Genomic DNA, 26,888 nt, shown 5'->3' with positions numbered 1-26,888 from the left:
AAGTTTAAAAAGTAGTAGTAGTTATTTTATATTTATATCCCGCCTTTTTTTCCTCTTGCAAGGAACCCAAGGTGGATTACATAGTCCCCCTCCTCCGCTTTATCCTCACAACAAGCCTGTGAAGTAGGTTAGGCTGAGAGTCAGTGACTGGCCCAAAGTCACCCAGTGAGCTTCATGGCTGAGTGGGGACTTAAACTTGGGTCTCCTGAGTCCCAGTCCAGCACTCTAACCACTACACCACACTGGCTCTCAGAATACAGAAATCAGCTTCATTATACTTTTTACTTTAAGGCCCCAGTTCTAAGCATAACGGGTTCATGTGTGAGGGAAGAAGTGGGGACCTCTTGGCTCATCCTCTTAGTTCTTGCAATGTAAGAGAGCTCTCAAATGCTTAAGAGTCCCTTTTTTCGTACCAAAATCTTTTGAGGGGTTTCATGGCCAACAATTGTGCAGCAAATCAGCACAGCCATTAAGGGAGAATATTCTAGCAGTATCATTGAAAAAATGCACACCCTTGAAAATTTGGATTACTGACCTTAAGGGATATGAAGACAGTTAAAATGTATATGGATATACCTAGGTAACGTAAAATAATTGTATCATACTGTCTGGAAAAAAGAGCTCATTTTCAGGTGTGCAGTTCTCCTAGCAGGAGCTGAAATTACAGCAGTTTAGAAATTCCATATCTCCTGTAATTTCTTGCTGCCTGGCTCATTTCCTTGTCACCTGCTTTAACACATCTATCATTTTCATCATCTGTTGTGCCTGAGCAAAATTAGGCTTTAACACTGTCTGTGAAGAAGGGGGTAAAACTAAAGCCTTGTTTTCATACATATTTTGCAGAAGGAAGGTGCCCCCTTGTGAACACTGCCTGTGAGGGAAATCCATGCCCTGAAGGTACTGAGTGCATAGCAGATCCTAGAGAAGGAAAGCACACTTGTGTTTGTCATGGAAGCAATACTGCCCAGTGCCCTGGTAAGATTTTAACTCTTATTATTCTTTTGGCTGAAGGCTATTGCCTTTTCACACAGACATGCAATTTTGAACTATATCTTGCTGGTCTGTTTTCTTTGTTTAAGTATCAGTGGGACCAGCTGTGACTTTTACTGGAAGCAGCTATGTGAAGTATCGCCTCATGGAAAATGAAAACAAGGAAGAAATGAAGCTCACTATGAGGCTCAGAACATACTCTACCCATGCAGTTGTCATGTATGCCCGAGGAACAGACTATAGTATTTTAGAGGTATGTAGTTCCAAATGCTAAACACCTTTAATTATCAGGGAAAGCTACTTCACACTTGCTTTTAAATCTAATTTACATCTAAACTGTTGCAGACTTAGAGTGATTGATTTAATTCCACTCAGTGATATAAAACTTGTAATTGGAACATGCTGTGGTCGCTGTATTAAGCAGATAAAAGACACTAAACGTTTAGCAAATCTGTGCCTGAAAACTGTACTTTAACTTCCCAGCTGCTAACAATTTATAGGAAAATGTACACCAAGTAAATTGTCTTTATTTTCAGGAGGACCGTGAGAAGGTTTTGGTGTAAATTGAGAGAGAGAAAATAAAGACACAGAAAGGAGGATATGTCCCGTAATAACTGGGGATTGAAGATGTATATTTAAAGCATCAGCCATTTCCACTTAGTCAAAAATCCGGTCAATTTTTAAGCATTTACAAAGTATTGTGTTTAATAATCATAATAATCCCTTATTCTATTAGAGGAAGAAATAACGCAAAGCACTCTTAAGTCAAAGAGTTTATTCACGTGCCAACCATAGATGTGTTCAAGATACATGAATAAAACACTCAGCAACATTTACACCAGTACTTTGTGTAACTTAACTGGAAGCATCTATTTATGTGTATGGTAAATTCCTTTGCATTGGATGATTCTGGTTTGTATTTGTTTCACGCATGCTGATGTGTATGGGCTAATATATAGTAGCAACCATATAGCAGCCATAGACAACTGGGTACCGTCCATATGCTTTGGATGATGACTCCCATAATGCCTGTCCATTGGCCCTACTGGCTGGGGCTTATGGGAGTTGCAGTCCGAAATACCTGTAAGGCACTAGGTTGCCTAACCTTGCTATATAGTGACCCATGTATCCATACACGCTGCTGTCTCTGGCAGCCACTGCGAAGAGATGCTCAAGCACCCCTTATCCAGCATCACCATGGGGTGGGTAGGGAGGAAAGGTGCTTTCACTTTGCATGCTGCAGTTTGATGTCGTAGTGGTGGCAGCTGGAGATGGGCGTACACTGGGACCTTAATGGCGAATCGAGCCAGTAGTGTATATTAATGTATGTGTGTATTGCTTTTCTTCTTTGCTTAGATCCATCACGGGAGGCTGCAGTACAAATTTGACTGTGGAAGTGGTCCTGGAATTGTGTCTGTGCAGAGCATTCAGATCAACGATGGCCAGTGGCATTCAGTGTCCCTTGAAGTTGATGGGAACTATGCCAAGCTAATTCTGGACAGGGTGCACACTGCATCTGGTATTGCTCCCGGTACTCTAAGGACACTGAACCTAGACAACCACGTATTTTTTGGTGGTCACATTCGGCAGCAGGGTGCAAGGCTTGGAAGAAGCCCCCAGGTTAGCAATGGCTTCAGAGGCTGTATGGATTCCATTGTACTTAATGGTCAAGAATTACCCCTAAACAGCAAACCGCGGAGTTATGCTCACATGGAAGAATCTGTGGATGTATCTCCTGGATGTTTACTGACTACTACAGAGGATTGTTCAAGTAGTCCATGCCAGAATGGGGGCATTTGTAATCCACTACACAATGGAGGTAATTGTTCTTCATAATATTTGTTTCAAATTATGTAGTACTGTTTTGGTAGTCAAATTGATGACATGGTGGCCAGGGTACTAATTCTGTCTAATTGAGAGTATGCTAGCAGCTGGCTTTCACTCTCCTCATTTCTTTATCCCCATGCAAACTTCCATCTAGTATAGGTGTTGTATGTTGAGTTTTTGTATTTCAGTGTAACTGAAGTATGTCTTAACTTTCTCTGGATTGCGACGCATAAGTGTTATTGGAAAATTTTGTTTCCATGCATGACATGTATTTTTTTGTTTAATATGCCTAGTGGCTTAATTTTTATACTGCGTTTTTCATTGCAGGTTATTATTGCAAGTGTGCAGCTTTATTTATGGGCACACATTGTGATGTAAGTGTCAATCCGTGTGCTTCCAACCCTTGCCTTTATGGTGGCACTTGCATTCCCGTTAACAATGATTTTATCTGTCAGTGCAGAGGATTGTACGCAGGTCAAAGGTATGGCTTCTTCGCTAACTATTTAAAATACAATTTCATCTACAGTATTTTTTTCCGAAGTATGCTCTGTCTATTTCCTTTGTGGCTGTTCACTTTGTGTGAGCATTCTTTGAGCGAATTTCACACATTGCATTTATATATGTGTAGAACTGTTTGAAAACATAAAGGGTGAACAACGAGTGAGGAAAGACTTGTATCTACAAACACATGTATCATACACATGCATTAGAAAGCCAAGATTGACTGTGTCCCCTTGTTGAGTGCACTTGTTACTAGCAATCCCAGGTTTATCCTGCATAATTTTTGAAAAGGCCCTTTTTGCCCTATGATATCATGTCTACTTAGGGGGCCTGGTCCCATGGGTCTTTGAGCACATTCACAGTTATCAGCTAGAGTTTGATGTTATCTGAGGTAATCATCGAGAGTCATGCTAATTATTACTTTGAAGATAATTGACAATATTTTTCCCCTTTTCTAGATGTCAGATTGGTCCATATTGCAAAGACAACCCGTGCAAAAACAGTGGCAAGTGTATTGATAGCTTAGATGGACCCGTTTGTGAATGTGAGGCAGGTTTTCATGGAGAGAGGTTGGTAGCTTTGTACTGTTCATAATTTTTACAAAGGTTAGCATTGTAGCATGTGTAATAAAGTAAGTCTAGGGGGTGGGGAGGAAATTGGCATAGAATACTACCTGTATGTTTTTAAAATATAAGTGCCATCATGTAAGGCTACAGTATAAATTTGGCTGTAGAATTCGTCCTAGGATTGCAGAGCATTCAGATCAGTGATGTCCTTTGGCTTTATCTATGGTAGCATGCCATCTTCATTCTGGACAAGGGTACACACTATCTGGTATTGCTCCTGGTACCCTAAGGACACTGAACCTAGACAACCATGTGTTTGTTCAGTATCTCTCTGCTAACTCTTTGGGTATAAGCTGCATTTAAAAGTTCCAAAATAGGTACAAAGGACAAATCCTCACTTACTAGGGCATGGATTACAGCTGTTTTACAGATTTTTTTCTTCTTCATTGCACTATGCCAGAATATTAAGTCTTCAGAAATACTGTTTTAGTAGGACACTGTGGAAGACAAATAATGTGATTAGCTCTCCTTTAAGATCTCTCTTTCATCTCATCAGGCAGGGGATTTGTACTGATCATTCTGTGTTCCAGAATGATCAGTAGACTCACTAGGATTACATAGACTCGCTAGATTTACAATCCTTTTGTTTACATTTCTAAATGGAGAAATGCAGGCATTTTGAACAGGAACCAAGGGGATAATTTTGCTCTATTTTCATCTGGATAACATTTCTACAGATGACTTGCTATACCATTTTCAGATGATTTTTTTCATGAATTTGGCTTCTTTCTTTTCCCTCTCTATTTTTTTCCATTTCATGAATGGTTTTCTCAAAACATAACTACCAAACAGTAAAACAAAAGGAACCTCTCAAACTTCCTGAGTTCCAGAATTTAATGAGGTTTTGAAATGTTCTAGTCTTCTGAATGCTGCCTCAACCTGGGAGACATGGGTTGAAGTGTTACCTACCTTTACTCTGGCTTTACTGGCTGCAGCCTAGGAAACTGCATGAGCAGTTCTTATTAACTGCGGAAGACCAAGAGCCACAAACATAAGCGGTCAGTTGAAAAGACCAAGCTGTGCTTGTGATACCCACCCGTTGGATTGCAGCAAATGTGAGGCCTGAGTTACCTCCGTTCTTCATTTGTGAAACTGGGGAAAATAGTGACCTACCCCACCAAACATAAGTTAGAGCTCATCTTAGAGCCTCCTCTGTGGTGATGATGGCAACCAAGAAGGAGTATTTGGCCACCTCGGTCATGATCTCACAGTGCTGCCCAGCGAAGTTGACCTGAGTAGTTTGGGGCCTTCTTCATCTTTGTCATCAATGGTAACAAAGTGCTTATTTGCTAAGCACTTTGCAGATGAAATTGCTTACATCTGCAACAACTTGTATGCTGCTTTGTCTGCAGTAAAATTCATGAATGTGTCCAGAACACCCTCTAGTTACTCAGGCCTGAGGATGTTGACCAGGTGCTTAGAGGAGTGCATTCTCCTTAATAATTATTCACCCACCCACCCACCTTGTTTGCCACTGCAATATCAATAGCCCTTGGGGAAATTGTATTTCTGTGGGGCAGCATCCTGACATGCTACATAGTAGCACATCAGGCACTGGAGAGGGGAATGGGAGTAACCTCCCTCCCCTACCTTTCCCCACTTGCTAGCTGTTGCACCAGTCAACAAGCCTAATAAACAGAGTGAGAATGAAGAATGGAGTGGGAACTGAGCTGGGTGGGATACGGTAACCAGGTTCTATCCAAATTAAGATTGGCCCAGAAATAAGCCGAGCTGTTTCCTAACCTTTGTTTTCCAATTAGCTTTGCTTATTTTGAGGCCAGTGCAATATAAGCCATCAGGAGCTCAACCATCACTGGTGTTCAGCATGCTGAATAGGATTGCAGTCCCCAGTAGGATCAGGTATTCAGCTTTGGGGCCGCTAAGATCAGGTTTTCAGCTTTGGAGTGCTGGTCATATCTTTGGACACCAAAGTGGCATCTATGGCATGAAACACCTTCCACCAGCTTAAGCACCAAAGGAGGCACCTCCTGGAAAAGTTCGCACAGTTATCCATGCTCTGGTAACTTTCCATTTGGACTACTCCGTTGTATGTGGGGTTGCCTTTGAAGATCATTTGGAAACTACTTGATTCAAAATACAGCAGTTTGGTTACAGATTGAGACTGGGCAAATGGAGCATACCTTGCCAGTCTTAAAACACTATCCAAAGTGCTGGTTTTAACCTACAAAACCCTAAATGACTTGGGACGTGGGTACCTTAAGGACCTTCTTCTGCCACGTGAACCTACCTGAGTATTCAGATCATCCTCAAACACCCTTCTCCAGGTCCATCTACCTTTGGAGACGAGATGATTGGTGACATGGAGATAGGGCCTTTTTGGTTGTAGCACCCCAGTTTTGGAGGTTTCTTCCTAGCAGCTTTCTACCATTTCCTTTCAGCTCCAGGTGAAGTCCTTTTTATTTGCTCAAGCCTTTTAGATCTGTTGGTTTAAATTCTATTTTAACAGTGAGTCATTCTGCCTACTCTGCTGCCTAATTTATTGTGGTGTGTTATTTATTTGGATTGTTTTATTGTTTTAGATGTTTTGTACGCTGTCCTGGGAGTCCTTTGGGCTGAAGACTATATATTAAATGTTTCAAATAAAATAAATATAACTTCCCTGGTCCCTATAAAAATTGGTGCATCCTACTTTATAAAGTTGTTGTGAGGATGAAAGAAAAGGACAATGTGTGCTCCCCTAAGGTCCTTGGAGGAAGGGCTAGATTTAAAAAAATGAAAGTAATATCATTCATAATAAGGAATGGAATTGGCACGTGGCATTCCAGATTCCAAATGAAAATAATTCACGCTGTTTATGACGTGGAAAAATTATGTGTGACGATGTTATAAATATATGCTGCACTCTCCCATATTTATAAACTTGTGATTGGATAACATGGTGTCAGTAATTGCTGTGCCTCAGCTCTTCATGTTTCTTACAGGTGCCTGACCGATGTTGATGAATGCATAGAAAACCCATGTCAGAACAGTGCTGTCTGTGAGAATACATACGGTGCATACCACTGTAACTGCAGCCATGGATTTGGAGGAAAACATTGTGCCGAGGTTCTTAATAAATATGTTTCAACCTCTTGGAACATCAGCTTAGCAGAAGTCTTTGGAATTATCGTTTTCATAGTGGTAGTCTTCGTACTGGTTGGAATTTTTGTTTTCTGCCGCCGAGTAATCAGGAGAAAGAGGAAACGCCAGCCAGAACCAGAAGACAAACATCTGGGAACAACAACAGCATTCTTACAAAGACCATACTTTGATTCAAAACTGAATAAGAACATTTATTCTGACATTCCTCCCCAGGTGCCTGTTCGTCCCATTTCATATACTCCAAGCATTCCAAGTGACTCCAGGAACAACCTGGACAGGAATTCTTTTGAGGGTTCCACTATTCCAGAGCATCCAGAGTTCACCACTTTTAATCCAGATTCTGTGCATGGCCACCGGAAAGCAGTGGCTGTCTGCAGCGTAGCCCCTAATTTGCCTCCCCCACCTCCATCCAATTCACCATCAGACAGTGACTCAATACAAAAGCCCAGCTGGGACTTCGATTATGACAGTAAGCCACCTCCTCTTTTTGTATGGAAAATGTTTTGCTGATTGGATGTTGAGGTACTTTTGGAAACGAGTGGTGTGGATCCAGAGATGTAAAATAAGGTCTCACCAGCAGTCATTTAGAATTCAAGCTAAACAACAAGTAATACGATTTTTTGTTTTATCTGTGATATTACTCCAGAAATAATCATTTCCTCTATTAGTGAACTCATGTGGTTGAGTGCCTTTCTGTTTGGAAATGAAATAGGACCTCTCAAAAGTAAAAGAATGATTTCTGCATACTCCGAAATCCCTAGATATGCAGAAGTATAGAAGTTTGCACATTTTTTAGAAGTTGTAAAGGACATGTGAGCTTTCAGGGCTGACAGCATAGAGATGAAAAAATTCTGTAGTTACTCATCTCATTGTCTGGAAAGGGGACTTCCAAATTCACACTGAATGCCTGTCTTACCTTTGGGGAGGGGGAGGCACACTGCGGTCTGTTAACAGCTTCACTAAAATCCTGGATTTCTCCATTGTTTTAATGGGCAGCTCTCACCTCTGCCCTGGGGGTGAAAAAAGGAGTCTAAAGGGACTAGAAGATTGGCATACTGTGAATCCATTAATTTAATCTATAGTTGAGAGCAGTTGAGACTCCGAATGCTAGAAATGGAGGGCAGCGGGGAGTGAGAAAAATTGCTTACGTAGGACCCTAGCTGATTTATATCCTGGGCCAGAGTGGGGATATGGTTGGAAGGATGTATGCCATAAAGTTAAAGAACTCGCTTCCTTGCGCTACGTGGGGATGTTTCAGGTGGAAGGAAAAGAAAAAGGAACCCTTTTCCCTTTCTCACTCTCCAGAGGCAACGGCTTCCCTCCCGCCCTATTCAGCTTAGGTTTGGAACTGGCAGTCACCCAAACCTAAGCCCTCTAGTGCTACAAAGCACAGCAGGAGGAGGACCTTGGGGGAGGTAGGGGGAGAGAAAAAATAAAGTGTCCTTTTTCTCTACCCTTTCCCTTCTCAACCTTCCCCCACCTCAAGGCTAGAACATCACTCGAGGTTTCTATTCCAGGCTGACTGGAGGCCAGAAGGAGAGCTCTCTTATGGGTGTGCCACACATATTACAATGTTTCTCACAGGCTTCACTTGCTTGACTAATCAAACCTAAGCTTTCATATTCCTAGTATCATTTTAATTGCAGAAATGTGTACTCTGATTACCACATTAATAGTTTGGTTTTCTTTATTTTAGCTAAAGTTGTAGATCTTGATTCCTGCCTTTCAAAGAAGCCCCTGGAAGAAAAAGTTTCACAGCCTTACAGTGCTAGAGAGAGTATGTCTGAGGTCCAGTCTCTTAGCTCATTCCAGTCAGAATCATGTGATGATAATGGTAGGTAGAAAACAAAGTGGTCTTTGTTGTTGCTCTGTCTCATCACCACATAGGTGCCTTGTGCTAATATTACCACAGTCAATAGGTATATCGTATTCTATGTGAATGTCATAGGCTAGCTTTGTAAAACATTTAAACCAATAATCATTAATGTTTAACATTTGATGTGAAGTTAATTATATTCAGATAAAATATTCCTTTGTAAAATAGTCATTATTGGGTTGTAAATGCTATTATGTGGAATAATGCAGGGAGGCTTAAAAATGTCTAAAACTGGATTACAGCTTTATTTGTTTCCTTTTCTTTTTCCTTGCTGCTACCTCAGCTCCCATATGGATCAGAGCAGTACTGAGTGAAAGCAGAGTATGAGGGACTTGCTTGTAAGTCTGATTATACTAGTAATGAAGGAAGTTGTCCAACAGGGCTTTTATTGTAACTGTGTTGCTATCTGGCTTATGCCACGATAAGGAGCAAGCGTATGCCAAACCTTTGTGTGTGACAAAAACATTCCATTGCATAGAATCAGATCCTATTCTGTAATTAGTCAAAAAGAAACATTCCAAAAGTGGCCCTGACCCATCAAAAATACTAAGTGAATTGTTTTTTTAATCTGTCCAGACTTGTCCATTAGATTATTCAATTACTGCAGAACCTACTTTCTCAGTTCTCTCTCTGTTAATAAAGTTTAGGAAGATGATTGGCTGTGATTTTTAAAATGTATATTGTTTTGCTCATTCTCAGTTGAGATGTTGTGCCCACTAATTTCAGTGCATTAACCTGTATGTGGTCTCAACATAAAACTTCCTTTTATTACTTACCAAAAAAAGTAAGTCGTACTGATCACCAGCACTTTCAGTGAAGTGTGTGTGCCTGTGTTAATGGTTTTTAGTATGTGGTGAAAGAAACGTTTTAAAAAGCGGTAGAATAGAGGTTGTGTTTTGAAACATGTTTACTTTTAACATTGTAGCCACCACTATGCATCATTCTTTCTCTGCGGCTAGTTGGAAGTTCCAAATATGCTAGTATGATACAATGTGATAAGAAAGGAATGCAAATGTTAAATGTCATAATTGAAGGTCAATGCTGAAAATGTTATGCAGATAAAAACATGACACTTAGCTTGCTCAGTGTCTCTGCTCAGCTAACCAATTAAATATAACTAGAGAAATGTAGCCAACAATTTTGCTGGTCATTTCAAATCATTCCCTGTCCCTACAACTTGGCTTTCCTGGTCACACTCTTTCTGGGACCTCTCCACCTGTGCTGCTTATCCAACAACTTTCTTCTGTACCACCTCTTCCAGTAACACACAGCCCCTCCTATCATTGGGCTATGTGTGAAATTTTGCTCCTCTTCATGCTTAACCTTTTTGTCCCTCAGTTCCTCACATTCTGTATCTCTTTGCTTCCCATATCCAATCTCTCCTCAAGTGACTTATTGTCATGCCTACTCTACCTACCTAACTTCATGCTACTCTGCAATTCCTCTTCCTACATAATCTCTGCCTGCTCTGTGAAAAGAGCACAGAATTCCTCTTCTCCCTATGCGAGGGGTGGGCAACTTCAGGAAGTCCAGCGGCCACTTTTGTCCCCTAGAACACCATCCCCACCACGTGCTGCGCTTCTTCAGCAACGAAAAAGTAATGAATGAATGTAGTGTCTGGAAGTTCCAGACACAAAGTGCCAGGAGGCTCAAAATTAGCTTATATTCAAGGTAGTTTTGAGCCTTTCGGTGCTCCATAGTAGCTAATAGCTACAGAGTACTAAAAAGGTAAAATATCAAATGGCCACTCCAGTTGCCATTTTGTTTTGAATAAAAATTTGGGTTATGTAGCCCACCCTTACCCTACACCTTTTGAACATTTTTTGTGTGTCCTCCACCTATCCTTTTCTCACATCCCTACATCTCGGATCCCTACACTGCCTACTTCGTGCGCTTCCATCTCTCAGTTTGCCATCCCTCATTACACATCTCACATAAGCGCTTTTTTTAACAACGCACAGCTCCCTTTTACCTTGGGGTCAGGGGTGGAGAATGTCTTTCAGCCTGAGGGCTGAATTCTATTTTGGAGAAGCTCCTGGAGGCCCTTCTCCAGTAGTGGGTGGGGCCAAAGGCAAAGGGGGTGGGCCACATTACCAAAAACACTGGCATACTTTAACTTAAAGCTTTTACTGCCAGTAACGAAACCTTAGGAGAGCCATTGCAACCATTTAGAATGGGGGGAAACTACAGCAAAGCCAGGAAATGGCCAAATGATCAGTTGTTGGAGGAAAGGGGTGGGGCCAGGAGAATAGGGTGGGGTCTTCTGGGAGGACCGGATTTGGTCCCCAGGCCTGAGGTTCTGCACCCCTGTCCATGGTCTTGCCTGCATAGAAGCTGGATTATTTGCCACCATTCTGTTTGTTTCTCACCCTAAAAACAAAAGTGTGAAGGAGCCCTGATGGCTGCTAAAATGTATAAATGCATGTTCATCTTTGCAACCCGTTTATATTCCTAGTAACCTTTGCTAACTTCATGTGGATTGGACTGCCTGTAGATATTTTTAGGGTCCAGAGTATATTCATTACAGCAGAGAGACAAAGGTTTTGGTTCTTTTGAGTACTTCTGTCCAATCCAAACACTGGGGCTGGGCTGGTTGCCAGTGTAAAGAATATGTGCCTATGACCAGTTGAAATGTTTTAAATATAATATTGTATGTACTCATTAGAGAATTTGTAAGCATTATGTTTATTTTTGTTGACATATTTTTATATGCTGTTTGAAACTGCTGCTAATCATAGGTTTCTTTTTTTTTTTAATTTGCTCCTCCCATACTTTTTTGCAAGCTTCCCTAGTGACTGTAATACACCTTGTCAATGCTGTTGTTGACTCGGTGGGAAAAGAAGGTATATAGTTTTCACTTTTATTTACTGCCTGGGCAGAACATTGCATGCTTTTGTCTTCTAGAAATATATATTAATAAATTGGGGATAATGAAAAGATGGACATACATAGTTCTTATTTGCCTTATTACTAGAAATGTGCTGGGTATGTCTTTGTGTGCTGTGCATACTTCACATATTCATAAATATAAATGTCCTAACATATTCTCAGATTGTTCTGACTTTATTTCCAAAGGGACTGTCTTTACACATATGTATGCACAAAGACCTTCTAACACCAAAATGGCATTAAATTTGGGCAGGTTAACAGTTATGCTGAGCACAGTCCACAAGAAACATGTGCTGAGTGAACTCCACTGATATGAATGGGTGTTATTGAACAGCTATGCTGTTGTGAAACTCTCATTCATGTCATTGGGCACTTGCAGTAGAGGACATAAGGGATTCTGTTTATGACGTTTTGAGATAAGATATGTATCCAGAATGCATCAGAAGTGCCCCAGGTGGTGTTGGACAAGTCTTTGTCTCTCAAGCTCCATTTTCTGTACCACAAGGTGACTTGATAATTGCAGCACACTTTCCCACTCAAAAATGCTTCAGAAATTTCTGGGAAGTATTTAATGGGGAGCGACCGCTTGGACAACGGGGCTTTGGCACTTCTAAAAATAACCTGCTTGCACAATGGGGCTTTTGTGCTACTAAAAATAAACCGAACTGAGTGGAAACACTCGTTTCCGGATCGGGACAAATCAGCGGAGCTCCCTTCTGCAAGTTCTGTTCACCTGCCCTGTTCTGGAAACAAGTGTTCTTCTTCTGTGCATCATACATATGGGCTCTGTTCCCCATTGGGAAGCTTTTATAGCTGAAAGGAACCCTCCCCCACTGTCCTACTCTATATGTCCTAATGGTTTCCCACCCAGTCCCTCAGTTCTCTTTAGACCGCCTTGCTGGTTGCCTTGTGGGGAACTTAGTCAATTTTGACATTTTTCGCTGTTCTTTGCTGTTGTTTTTACTTCTTTTTCTGATTTCTTCTGGCTTTTCTCTTCTGCTAACGTCATTCTATCGTTATTTTGATTTTGTTTGATTTTCTCTCATGATCACTGGTTGCTGTATGCCTTAGGGTGGATTGCCTTGAGGGCCCCTTTCTGCAAATGTGTGCACTGTGGCAGAAAATTGCCCCCCACAGGTGGCCACTCTTTGTGTTTGTTTTGTCTTGGGGAGATGCACATAGTAGAATCTTGTCCATACTGCCAGGCCTTCTCAAAGCAAGCCCGTCGGAATAGGCTCTTTGGAAAAAAGCCTTCAAGGCAGTGGACACCCCAAAGGAACCAAGAGCTCGTTCTTCAGAGACACCTGTCAGTCCTCCCATTATGACTTCTCCGAGGCCTGTATTATCACGGCTATTGGCTCTAACCACGGGCTGGACAGATCTGCAAATTTTGGGGCGTTCTTTGAAGTTCATGGTAGTGAAGAAGTTGCCTAAAAAAGCTAAAGCACCAAAGCATACTGTGGAAAGAGCAAAAGAAGAAAAAGAACATAACCAGAACAGATAGGGAGCCAGTGGAAAAAACAGCTATTTGCCTCCATCCCCTTTACTGAATTCTCTGATACGGCCCTTACTGGCAACGTTGGTACCGTCTTTGGATCCAAGTCATGCAACATCAACATCAGAAAGAGAAATACAATATTCTCCACCAATGCAACTTCACAGGGCACCATCCCCTCACTTACATATCTTTTCACCAAGAGTGCTGTCACCACCTGCCTTCTTTTCAAGGGTTTCTTGTCCTTGAGAAAGATTCCTAGAATCGATTCGGTCTGTTTCAGCGGAACAACTGAGAGATTTTTGTGAAGGCAGTGAGTGCTGTGCTAGATCTAGATCCCCATTGCCGGACCGAGATCGTTACTGTGACTGGTGTTATCCACCCTGAAGAATGAACTACTGGAATGAATGGGAATCTCAGGATCGAGAGAGATACCTTTCTTCTTCCATGGACTGGCTGCCCATTTTACCAGTTTCCACCATTCCTTTTGCTCACAGAAGTCATTTCAAAGATCATGGCAGATGGGATGAAAGGCATGTTGGTTACGCTGTGGTGGCCAAGGCAGGCATGGTTTGCTCCTCTCCTGACTCTGGCCAGGGACAAGTACTGGTGCCTACCATCGATACCGTGTCTACTTTCTCAAGATGGAGGTCTGGTGCAGCATCTGGATTTGAGGATTTTCAAATTGACGGCTTGGAAGTTTCAGTGACTGCCTTACAGCACTCATTGTCCCCCGCTGTGCTGTTGGTATTGGAGGCCGCTAGGAAACCTTCGATGAAACGGACTTATTCCACTAAGTGGAAAGTGTTTTCTGATTTTGGCTCCACCAACAAATTGGATTCACTGCATTGTTCAGCGGAGTATATTCTTCAGTTTTTGCATTCATTGTTTGTTAAAAGATTAAAGTATTCTTCTATACAAGTTTATTTGGCAGCCATTTCCATGTTACATTTGCCGATCCAAACCTTCACCATATTCACTCACCCAGTGGTTTGCCAGTTTATCAGGGAACTAAGAAACCTTGTGCCTCCAGTGAGAGAACACCCGTACGTCAGTGGAGTCTGTCTGTTCTATTGCATTCCTTAACATCAAAGCCTCTTGTCTCTATTGATATACACTTCCTTCCTTGGAAGGTGGTTTTAGTCATGGCCATTACATCAGCAAGGAGATCAAGTGAACTTTGTGCATTAAGGGTTGACTTCCCGTACTTGATTTTCCATAGAGACAAGTTGGTCGTCTGACCAGACATTATTTTTCTTCTGAAGGTAGTGTCAGATTTCCATGTGAATTAAGACATCGCCTTGCCAGCCTTTTTTCCATCTCCTACTTTGCTGTTGGAGAGGACTTTACATATGCTTGAAATTCATCATGCATTGGCTTTCTGTAAGTCAAGGTCTGAGTTGTTCTGCAAATCATGGAGACTGTTCGTTTGCTATGGGGAGAAGAAAAAAAGTCTCCTTGTGTCATTGCAAAGGCTTGCCTCATGGGTTCTCCAGATCATCCAATTAGCATGCAAAGTGGCTGGGCTGGAGCTGCCACCTTCAGTAAAGGCTCGCTCGACACGAGGAATGGCTACTTCTACGGCATTCGTGACTGCCGACTTACCTGATTTGCGTAAAGCCATGACTTGGTCGAAGCCATCCACAATTGTGAGACATTGTAAGTTGGATGTTTGGGCGAGAGTGGACTGCATATTTGGGTGTGAGGTACTATCCTCAGCCCTATACTAGGACACCGACCCACCTCCAGTAAGCCAGCTTGTTAATCGCCCATGTGTGTGATGCACAGAGACCACAAAGAAGAAAGACAGGTTGCTTACCTGTAACTGTGGTTCTTCAAGTGGTCATCTGTGCATTCACACAACCCACCCACTGTCCCCGTGTCAGTGTCAATGTCAGTGTGGAGGTTGGTACTGAAGATTGAAACTTACCCTTGGATCTGAGGCCACATTAGGTGTGGGAGGGTTCCTGCCAAAACGATCCTCAGCTATAAAAGTTTCCCAGATTGAGGCTCGGCACAGAGCCTATATGTGTGAATGCACAGATGACCACTTGAACCACAGTTACAGGTAAGCAACCTGCCTTTACCACTTGTTTCAGATTATTTTTAGATGCACAAAAGCCCCACTGCATGAACAGTCACTCCCGTGAGCACAACGGAATGAAAATTGGTCTAGAGCATCCTTCCCCAATCTGGTGAACTCCAGATATTTTCCACTACAACTCCCAGCATTTCTGACCATTGGCCATTCTGGTTGGGGCAGATGGAAGTTGAAGGCTGATGTAGCCTTCTGGAGGGCACCTGGTTGGGGAAGGCTGATGTAGGCTAGTGTATCTATGTAGTTGAATGCAGGGAGAGAGCTGGTGTGGTGTCTTGATTAAGAGCATGAGCTGTCAAGTCTCTGGTTTAAAACTCACCTCAGCAATTTATTTACTGGATGACCACTGGCACTTAGAATGAGCTCCTCTCCCCTTCTGTAATAATGATGATGATGTTATAGCTTTCCTTACAGGATTTATAAGGATTACTGAATGTATGTTAAGTACTTTGAACACTTTAAAGGGGCTATATAAAGACGTACAGCAGCAGCAACACTGTTAACCATGATCTTGTCCAAGACATACAGTGTATATTAAAATGTTAATCATCAGACATATTTAGTTTCCTTTTTAAGTGGCTGCTGCGAATCTCAGTAATACCAGTCTCTAAATGGTTCATACCTTAGCGTCTTCCCAACATAGAATTCTTTCCATGTGGTATACATGTTTCCTGTGGCAACAAGAAGGGTACGATCGAAGGTTGAGAGTTTTGCAAATATGCATATCTTTCTATCCTGCATATTCACTACAAAAGCTTCTTTATCCACTCTACTGGAAAAAAAAAAACCCTTCTTGAATCAGCTTCTGTGTATACAAATATATCTATCAGAATTACTTGGTGGGAAGAGGAAACCACTTACAGTGTGGTAATTACTTAAAATCATCTCAACTGTCTGTGGACAGCTAGCTAGCAGTCCAGACCGTACTATTTCCCTGGATATCCAGGCAGTTGAAAGGACGTGGAAGTGTTTGACTTACCATGTGACTGAACCCTGCAAATGATCACTGTCCATTTGGTTAGAGTATATATCTGGATGCGGTTAAATTGTTACCTTTAAGTAGAGAAATTTCCAAAAGCTGTAGTTGTGACATCCGTTATCATGTATTACAAGTTATTTGTTTTGTTTCTATAGTGCCATCAGTGTGCATGTCACCTTTATAGAATAGAAGATAGATTCCTTTTCTGGGGAGCTTGTGATCTAAAATTTGAAACTAGGGAAACCAACAGAGGAAGCAGAGGGAAGTGGAGGTAGGGGTAAACAAGGAAAGAATATGCAGTTGTTTCAATTACAGAAGCTTATGTTTTATTACAGGCTTAGTCGCAGTAAGGTATTTGAAATGAGGTCAAGATCATAGATAATAAAGGGCGATGAAGATCTGTTCTAATATACTAACAGCAAACTTAATTCTCTGTGGATTCTTATGTGGACAAAACAATATATTCCACACGCAAAAGGGAGGAACCAGCAGGCTTGGGGAAACCTTAAAGTTTGCAGACATACAAAAAAATAGCAAAGCAGGCCAAAGCTAAATTGGGTGGGGCCACTCACACTCTCCCCTTCATATGCACACTCATGCATTCATATATATCCGACACACATACACCTATACATCCAGGGCCGGCGTCAAAAGGTAGGCATGATTGGGCACCTGCCAACAACCCACATCCCAGAAGGGGCCCCGCGACGAGCCTCCTGGAGTTGTTCCTCCTCTTCACTTGCTTGTTCCCCTGCCTCTCTTTCTGGCCCAGACAGCAGTGGCAGTGAGAACGAAGAGCAGTGAATGCCCCTGCGCCCATGCCTACTTCTTCCTGGTCTTTTTTCCTCTCAAGCAAGCACATGGTAGCAATGATGAGAAAGAGGATGAGGAGCACAAGCAGCTGGTGGCAATGGCACTGAGAAGCTGGACTCGCTGAGGGAGGAGGGGACCTATTGAGGATGCCTTGCCAAAGGGCCTCAAAAACCGAGAGCCGGCACTGTGCACATCCATAACACAAGCCAGTTCTCATACCCACACATAACACACATCCATTCATTCCTCTGTCTTTTCACACACACACATACACACATTCTTGCACATAAACACACAACAACATCCCCCCCTTCCACTGGCACCAATGGAAAGCTTTTGTAAAGCCTCATTGCCATGCTGGGCGGGGGGGAGCATTTGGGAGGAGGTCATAGCACAACAGGAGGGAAGGGTTAACCCAGTTGAAAACAATTGCAAAACAAGTTTTTTTCCGAGCCTCATTGCTGTGTGGAGGGGGCAGGACAAGGAGGGGAAGACCCACGATTGCCCACCCCTCCTCTGAAAAAATACTTCTCTTTTTAAAAAACAACAACCACCACAGGTAATTTTAGAATTAGCCATAAAGATACAAAACAAATATAAACCTTACCGGGCAAGCCTCAAGAATTTGTGTTCAGCACTTTTACTCGCTCAGGTGGACTCCATCCTTATTTTCAGGCATTGTCTTTGGCCATAATCCAAAGAACTGCACAACTAATTCAACCTACTCAAGGATGGTGTTTGTTGAACCAACAGACCTTATGACAAGCCCCTTTTGAAACTGAGGGAACTTTCAAAAGCAGTTTGTGATATGGCTGTTCAGTGGGGTGGGGGAAGTTAAAATACTGGCCATGTCTAAAGTGCCTTAACTTAGCTGTAGAGTCCCTCTCTTAACTGTAATAGACAAAAGCAGAGGCAGATTTGTGTGTCCTTACTACCATGTACATTTTTACTGTTTTTAAGCAGTTACAGGTTTTTGTACAATTTGATTCCTAACTGCACATATTTTCTTCCCTTTCTCCTCACTTTGCCATCTAAAGAGTCCTTTGCTGTTCCTGACCTGAGCAATTCAAGAGGTGACTTCTGCATGTAGTTGTTCAGTGATATTCACTTAAATGTTTCTGTTAATATTTGCTCCCTCAACACTAACTTGTCCTCAGTTGTTTGCTCAATATGTTTATGCAGTAATTTCTCTCCACATAGTAGACATTACACCCGATTGCAGTCCTGTACAGTTTCCCCTTTTTTAGAAATTTCCACACAATTAAGAAGCTTGTTGTAACATTGCAATGTTTTACCATTCAAACCAGTACTAGTTTTCTTTCCCCAGCACAACTCCTACAACACACAGCAATTTTGCAACTTGTGCATGATTAGCTTAATATTTCTGGAGATTTTGTTTTCACGTTTGAATGCTTGAATGTCTTTACTAATAGCCTTTTTGAATTTTAAAAAAATAATCAAATATGCAATGATATTTTCATAGGATTCTGTTGTAAAATTAACTATAGAGCTGATGGGCAGTAATTAATGACACTAATATTAAACTGGTAAATGTTCTGGATACCATACCAATCAGAGAGCCTGAAACTTATTGGACTCAATCCAGAGAAAATTGTGTGTTAAAGTAGAGATGGGCAGATCAGTCCATTTCTGGTCTGTGTCAGTTTTGCATGTGTTCAATCAGAAGTCTGTTCCGTCCCATTTCCACTTGAGTGTGAATTTAAAACAAAAAAAAAACACTTGAAAATTGACATTTAAATTGGACACATTTCTCCTAAAGTATGCATTTTTGTAACAATGTTTTGAACAGAGTATTGAACTGCAAAATTCTGAGAAGTGTGAAGTCTAAAGGATGTCTCTGTTCCGAATCACATATTAGGCAGGAAGTGTGAATTAGGCTGGTTTGCTTAAAAATGCAGACCCAAATAAGTCCTTCCACATCCTTATTTAAAACTCATTGAAATCAGCAGGATAAATTTATCATTACTTAGTGACATTCATTTTAATGGACTAATCCTGAAAGTCTGTGTACTCTTACTTGGGAGTAAATATAATTGAACTTGGTGGGATTTTCTTCTGAGTAAACACAGACCAAATCAGGCCACACCTTTCTCCAACGTGGGCCATTGTGGGGGGAAAGCTTATATTTGGTTAAAAGGAACAGGTGATTTTAGTAATTGGTTGCCATGCACCAGCTATTTCAGTGAAACCAGAGGGGCTGTTAGACACTTTTTATTTCACGCAAAGAATGATTTTCTGCCATTGTGTATCAGCTCATTTCTTAGGTGAACTGCAGTTCCTCTCAATTTAGGGTGAGGTATGTTGAAATTATAGCTAGTCCAGACTTGGATGATATAATAAACTATTTACTGCATGGCACACTGTGGACTTGTGGTTGTAACATTGAATGTCTTTGTTAACCTTGGGGGGAGATTGCTCCAATTATGCTTATGCTCTAATCTCCGGTGGTTGTGTTGTCTTCAGTGCAGTGTATTGGTTTTTCGGTGTTAAGAGCGGGTCAAGGAAAAGATAGTGATACCCGTTTTGTTTTTGTTTCTCTTTGTGCTCTGCAGGCTATCACTGGGATACCTCTGACTGGATGCCGGACGTCCAACTGCCTGGCATACAGGAGTATCCAAATTATGAGGTGATTGAAGAGCCGGCACCCCTGTACACCGATCCAAATTCCATTGATGCAGACTACTACCCTGGAGGTTATGACATTGAAAGTGACTTTCCCCCTCCACCAGATGACTTCCCAGTGCCTGATGACCTTCCACCATTACCGCCAGAATACAGTGATCAGTTTGACTCGATACAGCAGTCCAGGGACATGCCTGCTGTAGGTAGTTTGGGGTCCTCTGCGAGGAGCAGGCAAAGGTTCAATCTCAACCAGTACCTTCCCCATCACTATGCTTCAGATGTGTCGGAACCTCAGAACACAACCAGTGGCGTCTCCAGTACTTACAGAGAACCCTATGGTCCTTACACTGTAGGGTACAGTCGAGACTTTGAAGCACCCCCTGTAGACAACATGTCCGTGTCTGTGTACGCTTCCACGGCTTCATGCTCTGATGTGTCAGCATGCTGTGAAATGGAGTCTGAGGTCATGATGAGTGACTATGAGAGTGGAGACGACGGACATTTTGAAGATGTGATCATTCCCCCACTCGATCCTCAGCAGCACACACAAGTCTGACACTCTTCCTCAATAAAAGTGCCTGGATGTTAATGAACTAAAAAAAAAGGGGATTTTAGAGAAATATTGGAGAGCTTATTTTTTTTCTTCGCAGCAGTGCTTGAGCGCTTTTGTTTCAGTGAGCTAAAACTGGCATGGCTGCACTGGATCATGCAGCTCATTTCAACATATTAACCTATTTTCCATTTCCTCACCTGCGGTTTGACTGGTCACAGGTCTCCCATTGGCTGTGCCATTCCCAAAAGTGTTTTTTGTATTTCCATTGTCTATGTTAAAGAAATAAAGCAAAAACAAATACCATTTCATCATTTTAGCATGATAAATGTATTTATATCGTTTGAAAATGAATCATTTTTTCTTATCTCTTTTTTGTAAATTTTATGTACAGTTTTGATTTCAATAATTTTAACTAGATTTTTGTAGATAATTTCCTAATTTGATTTCCACTTATTTTAGTGGTGTTTAGTGTGCCATTAAACCAACACACCCTGGGTTTTATTACATTCAGGAATTCACCGTATTTTTGTTTATTCTCGCAGATGTTTTACATTTCATTTATAGATTCAAGTGTAATCATGCATTTCCAAGTGTACATAATTTCCAGTTGTAAAAGATACCTGATGGTTTCTAAGCAAGAAACGTGGAAATGTCTTACATGGGTTTCTGTACTCTAGAACAGTATACATTTTTCCTTTCTTGAAAAGTGTGTTGGGGGCCCACTGCATACCTGTTTAGAACCAAAACCATCTTGGCACATTTTTTATAGTGTCTGTATATTTGTGATGCAATGGTCTTGTAAAGGTTTTTACTGAAATCTACCATTAGCCAGTCTTTCTTACTGACAATAAATTATTAATAAAATACTTTTGCTTTGTTTTCTGTATCTATCTTACATCTATTCTACAGGTTTAGGGTGCAATCTCTGAACTCAGAGGCAGCTGACTATCTAATGCAGGGTGAGTGGAGCGCGGATGAGATCCCTTCCTCTGCACTCCAGCTGCCCTGCATTTGCTGCTAGACAGCTGATTTTGGATGTCTAGGTGGGGATGTTGGAGCCACGGAAGGGAAGCCGCACAGCGCGTAGGAGGCGTCGTAACAACCCTTCTGCGGTCCCCTCCCTGCCCCTGGGAACCCCCTCTTCACCCACTCCACGCTGCAGTTGCAAGCACAGAGATGGGAAGAACTGTGCTGTCTACAAGGGGGAGGGGAGCACAGTTTCTGGGAACCAAGCTTTCAGCCCTCCAAGCTTGGTTCCCAGAAACCAAAAAATCCTATGGCCATCCAGACACTGTTTATGGGCCACAGGATCGCTCTCTTAATTTGCAGACATTGTGCAAATAAATGTTCCTTAAACTATGTGCCACGTGTCCACCAGGTGGCAATATGAGCCTACTTAATTGTTTAAAATCAGACACACTGATCTGGAGAACACAAAGAGACTGATACTATATTTAAGAATAAGCATGAAATATCAAATGACATTTATTTTCAATGCACTGGCTTGGCTTCTGCTGTTGTAATTTGCTTTGTTTTCCTTCCAGAGTGTAATTGTATGCAATAGTTACTTAGAGGATCACCAAGATATTTGGTAATTGTAATGTTTCCTATAATCCTATGATTCCTTTCAATTGCTGCTAGTGCTTTGCATTAGGATTTTAGTTTATTTAGCACCTGTGATGCAGTTCTGCAGTTAGATGGTGAAGAACCTCAGTGTTGTTGAAATTCTAGTGAGAACATAATTGTGTTTATCATTCATATAATGCTTTAAGCATCTAATGGGGTCAGCCACAAGAAATTGTACCCAAGCAAATAGGTGTTAAGGCCTCAGGATGGAATATGCCAAGCATTTGCTAAGGTCATTACTCTCTCACTATAAAAACATAATGCTAGTTTTCTATGAGAGATGCACCACTGTGTAATTTTAGGAACGCATTTAAGTGTCTTGCTGGTATTAGGGATGTTGCAGAAATCAGCAACAGATTCAAATGAGCTTGGTTTTTTATTAATCTGGCTTGTGGACTGGCTTTTTCTGAGTCACACGAATTCCACAGACTCATGGACCAGTTTTTCAGTTTGGGGGAAGGGAAGGGTTGTTCTAATTCGCATTAGTGCAAATCCACATTAGTGCTAATTTACATTAACTAATGTGCATTAGCGTTAATGCATGTATGCACTAATGCACATTACCTAATGCACGCTAATGTGAATTAATGCAAATTGAGCGAAATTCTGGTTTAAAAAATCTGATTCTGCGCAGATGACGGAATGAAAAATTCCTGGCAATCTGCGAAACACAGGCGGAACAGATTTAATAAATTCTATGCAACCCTAGCTGTCATATTATGAAGTTTCACAGTTTCATCACAAATTGTTTATTGTTCCAGTTAATTTCAAAGGGTACATACCGCAGTATGTTACCCACCCCCTCCACTGAAAAGAAAAGATGGCTGAAAGTCAGGAACGATCATATACTGAGGTAATGTAGGTGATGCACTTGTATCGCTCAAAAAGTATGATACAAGTTATTTGTTGTTGTTCTGCAGAATTTTTTTGACAGTATGAGACAAATCATATCTCCCCTTTGCCAAAAGAACAAGAGCCATATTGCTAACAACAGTTCCAGGTTGTACTGCTTACATAAACGTTGGACAACTGTGACTGACTTCTTTGGCTGGGATTCAAAAGACCATGGAAATAGCACCATTCACCAAAGGATGTTGGGACTTGCCTTTCTTCAACAATAAAGCAGCTACTCCAACCCCTTTTGAAAGGCGGGGGGGGGGGAGGTGTTCAAGAGAAGTTTATGATTTGGTATAGAAGACTGCTGTGTTCAATACTGCTAAAAAGGGGGGGGGCAAATTCTGCTATGGAACTCTGAAATGTGTTTTTGTGGCACAATCTTATACAGAGTTGAGTGTAGTTACGCCTGTCAATGGGCTTAAGCATGTTTAACCCTGTGTTTGGTTGTGACCTTGGAGGATTGCCTTTACACAACTGGCATGGAACACTTGACAGTCCAAAGTTTACATTAAATATACGTGCCGAGCACATTCAAGAGGTATGCAAACTCTTGATGTACATCTTTTTTTCTCTGAACTTTGGGCATAGTAACTATAAATTTTTAGTTTTGCTTGTGCTTTAATGCTAATTTGATTATGGCATAGAAGTTTTCTACAGAGATAACATAATGTGGAGCTTTACTGCCTTTTGGGAGAATCTTGGATATCAATGGGCAAGTCTGATTATTCATGTTGATGAAGTTCGGTTGCCAGCTATATATACCAATGCAAGCACTTACTTATGATACAAAATTGATTTATCCTGTGCTTTTACATCTCTGCCTTGACCTGACGCAACTTATTTATTAGAAATTACAGTAATGAGATTCACTCAAATACTAGTCTGCTCCCCAACCTCATCATCAACACTTTCTATACGTTACTTTTGTGTGTGACAAAGAAAAGTACACACTGTTGGTGTTACAAGATGAAGCTCACCTTTGGGATTCAATAGGAGATTTAAAGTTTTGATGTATTTCCCCACCAATGGAACCATTGTGAGTTCTTGAAGCTCCGCACTTGGAATACATTCCATCAAAACAAGCTTCTGTATCAGAAAACATGCTAGTGCTGGTCACAGATGACAGCCTTCTTGTGGTTTGGACATAAGCATTGAAGTGATCAAGTGAATGTTTGAGGCAGCTACAGAATGGTCAGGAAATCAAGCCTGACTGCTCATTGGAAGGACAGATACTGAAGCTGAAGCTCAAATATTTTGGCCACCTAATGTGAAGAGAAAACTCCCTGGAATAGACCCTGATGCTGGGAAGGATTGAAGGCAAAAGGAGAAGGGGACAGCAGAGGATGAGATGGCTAGATAGCATCACTGATGCAATGAATATGAACTTGAGCATAGGCCGGGAGAGAGCAGAGGACAGGAAGGCCTGGCGTGCTATGGTCCATGGGGTCACGAAGAGTCGGACACGACTGAATGACTGAACAACAACAACAACAGAACTGGTCAGATTCCAGTTCATCATTCATTGTATTGTGTCATGAATAATGAAGTTGGTTATAATTTATTGCAAGTAAGCCTGCATATGATTCCGTTATATACGTTGTGCTTCATCGTGTTTCGTATTTATTTAAAACACCACCTCTACATCTATACTGAATCAGGAGCTTCAAATAAAGCTCCAATTTTTCTTTTTACAATACCAACTAATAGTTCCTTACATGTTTGTAAGACTGCTCGGGTTACTGCAAAGCCTATGATGAAGATGTCCAGTGCCAAAGGAGAACATGACTACAAACAACGGGCCGGGTTCAGATGGGAAGGAGCCCTTCTGTTCACAGAAGGCACTGAGATCCAGCGGGGGAGGAAGGGGAAAGTGATCTTCACCTGTTCCCGCCGTATTGTCCCTCGCGGTTCTCCAGAAGGTCCCCCAGCCCTCTCGAGTGCTTTTCGGGGGCTGCAACGGGAAGGAGGAAGTGCAAGGACCGCCTCCATATCCACCTCCTCCAGTACAAGTGCCAAGTGCTACTACTGCTCCAACCTGTACTTTCTGCATCCTTGAATCCTAGAGGAGAGTGAAGCCAGGGCAAGCTTTCCATTTATACTGATATACAAGACCTCAGGCCTTCAATGGAGCAAAGTCTCGTCTGCCTCATCACCTCCTGACCATCCTGAAACCACAAGGTTTCTCCTGAGACTCTGAAGATTATCTTGCGTCATTAAGTCTTTCAGCTTCTCCCAGCTATAGATGCAGTATTTCTCTGTGGGCTGCTGTTGCTGGAGCAGAAGGACGAACACAAGATCCTCCCCCCAGTGGGGAAAAAGCAGATAAAATACAGGTTAGTTTAAATGTCATAATTAACCAGACCTGTCATCATTAGTCCCTTTGTATTTATTTATTTATTAAATTTATTAATCGCCCATCTGGCTGGTCACCCAGCCACTCTGGGCGATGTACAGCATATAATAAAACAGTTTAAAACAAAATTCTACAATAAAAACATTTTCTAAAATACCCTAACCCACCCCAAATGCCTGCCTGAACAACCACGTTTTTAATACACAGCGGAAGCTCATTAAAGAGGGGGCATGACGGAGTTCCTTAGGGAGGGAGTTCCACAGAGTGGGGGCCACCACAGAAAAGGCCCTCTCCCTCGTCCCCATCAGTCTAGCTGTCCTGACCGATGGCACAGAGAGAAGGCCATCTGAGGCTGATCTTGTTAAGCAGCCTGTCTGGTGTTGCTGGAGGCGCTCCTTAAGATAGGCTGGGCCGGAACCATATAGGGCTTTAAAGGTCAAAGCTAACACCTTGAATTTGGCCTGGAAAACAACTGGTAAGCAGTGCAACTCCTTCAGCACTGGAGTGATGTGATCTCACCGGCGGCTGCCTTTAATCAGGTGAGCTGCTGCGTTCTGTACCAGCTGCAGCTTCCGAACCATCTTCAAGGGTAACCCCACGTAGAGCACATTACAGTAGTCTAAATGAGAGGAGACCAGGGCATGTACTACCGATGGGAGCAGATGGTCAGGAAGGAAGGGGAGCAGCCGCCGTATCAGATGGAGTTGATACAGTGCTGTCTGGCTCACAGCTGACACCTGAGCCTCCATGGACAGCTGGGAGTCCAAAATGACCCCCAGGCTGTGGACCTGGTCTTTCAAGGGTAGCCGTACCCCATTCAACACTAGGTCAACATCCCCCAGCCTCCTCTTGTCTCCCACCAAAAGTACCTCGGTCTTGTCAGGGTTCAGCGTCAGCTTATTCCTCCCCATCCAGCCACTCACTGTCTCCAGACATTTAGACAGGGATTCTACGGCCAATCTTGGTGAAGATTTGAACGAGAGGTAGAGCTGCGTGTCATCCGCATACTGATGACACCGCACCCCAAACCTCCTGATGATAGCCCCCAGCGGCTTCACATAGATGTTAAATAGCATTGGGGAGAGGATGGAACCCTGTGGCACCCCACAAGTGAGTGGCCACGGGTTCGAAACCTCCTCTCCCAGTGCTCCCCTCTGGTACCTGCCGGAGAGGAAGGACCGGAACCACCGCAATACAGTGTCTCCAATGCCCAACCCCTCCAGGCAGTCCAGGAGGATACCGTGGTCAACGGTATCAAAAGCTGCTGAGAGGTTGAGAACAAGGAAGGGGCATTCACCCCTGTCCAGAGCCCGCCTCATATCATCCACCAAGGCGACCAAGGTCATTTCTGTCCCATGCCCAAGCCTGAAGCCCGACTGAAATGGGTCTAGATAATTGGTTTCTTCCAAGTGTGCCTTCAACTGCATCGCCACCACCCGCTCAATCACCTTGCCCAAAAATGGCAGATTTGAGACTGGGCGAAAGTTGTTCAGGACTTGGGGATCCAAGGAGGGCTTCTTTAAGAGCGGTCTTATCCCTGCCTCCTTGTGGGCTGATGGCATCACTCCCTCCTCAAGGGAGGCGTTCACCACCGCATAATGAGCCAAGATGGGCAAGGAT

The 26,888-nt window shown here is 42.3% G+C and overlaps 1 protein-coding gene across 1 annotated transcript in view; it reads left to right on the top strand.

Annotated features, from left to right (window-relative positions):
- The window catches only part of FAT1 (FAT atypical cadherin 1), a 149,987-nt gene extending 128,717 nt beyond the window's left edge, over positions 1-21,270 (top strand). The window contains exons 21-30 of the mRNA XM_084856630.1: positions 844-975; positions 1,080-1,243; positions 2,347-2,809; positions 3,145-3,298; positions 3,777-3,887; positions 6,887-7,515; positions 8,743-8,880; positions 11,706-11,765; positions 18,234-18,269; positions 19,770-21,270. Coding sequence (XP_084712756.1) covers positions 844-975; positions 1,080-1,243; positions 2,347-2,809; positions 3,145-3,298; positions 3,777-3,887; positions 6,887-7,515; positions 8,743-8,880; positions 11,706-11,765; positions 18,234-18,269; positions 19,770-20,395 — 2,513 coding nt within the window. The 3' untranslated portion in view covers positions 20,396-21,270. The remainder of the gene's footprint in view (positions 1-843; positions 976-1,079; positions 1,244-2,346; positions 2,810-3,144; positions 3,299-3,776; positions 3,888-6,886; positions 7,516-8,742; positions 8,881-11,705; positions 11,766-18,233; positions 18,270-19,769) is intronic.
- The last annotated feature ends 5,618 nt before the right edge of the window (positions 21,271-26,888 follow it).

Source organism: Heloderma suspectum, chromosome 5 (assembly GCF_057233095.1).
Source record: "Heloderma suspectum isolate Gila_16-S chromosome 5, 16-S_ref, whole genome shotgun sequence".
Classification (NCBI taxonomy): Eukaryota; Metazoa; Chordata; class Lepidosauria; order Squamata; family Helodermatidae; genus Heloderma; species Heloderma suspectum.
The sequence above is the reverse complement of the archived record's forward strand: the minus strand, read 5'-3'. Positions and strand labels throughout refer to the sequence as shown.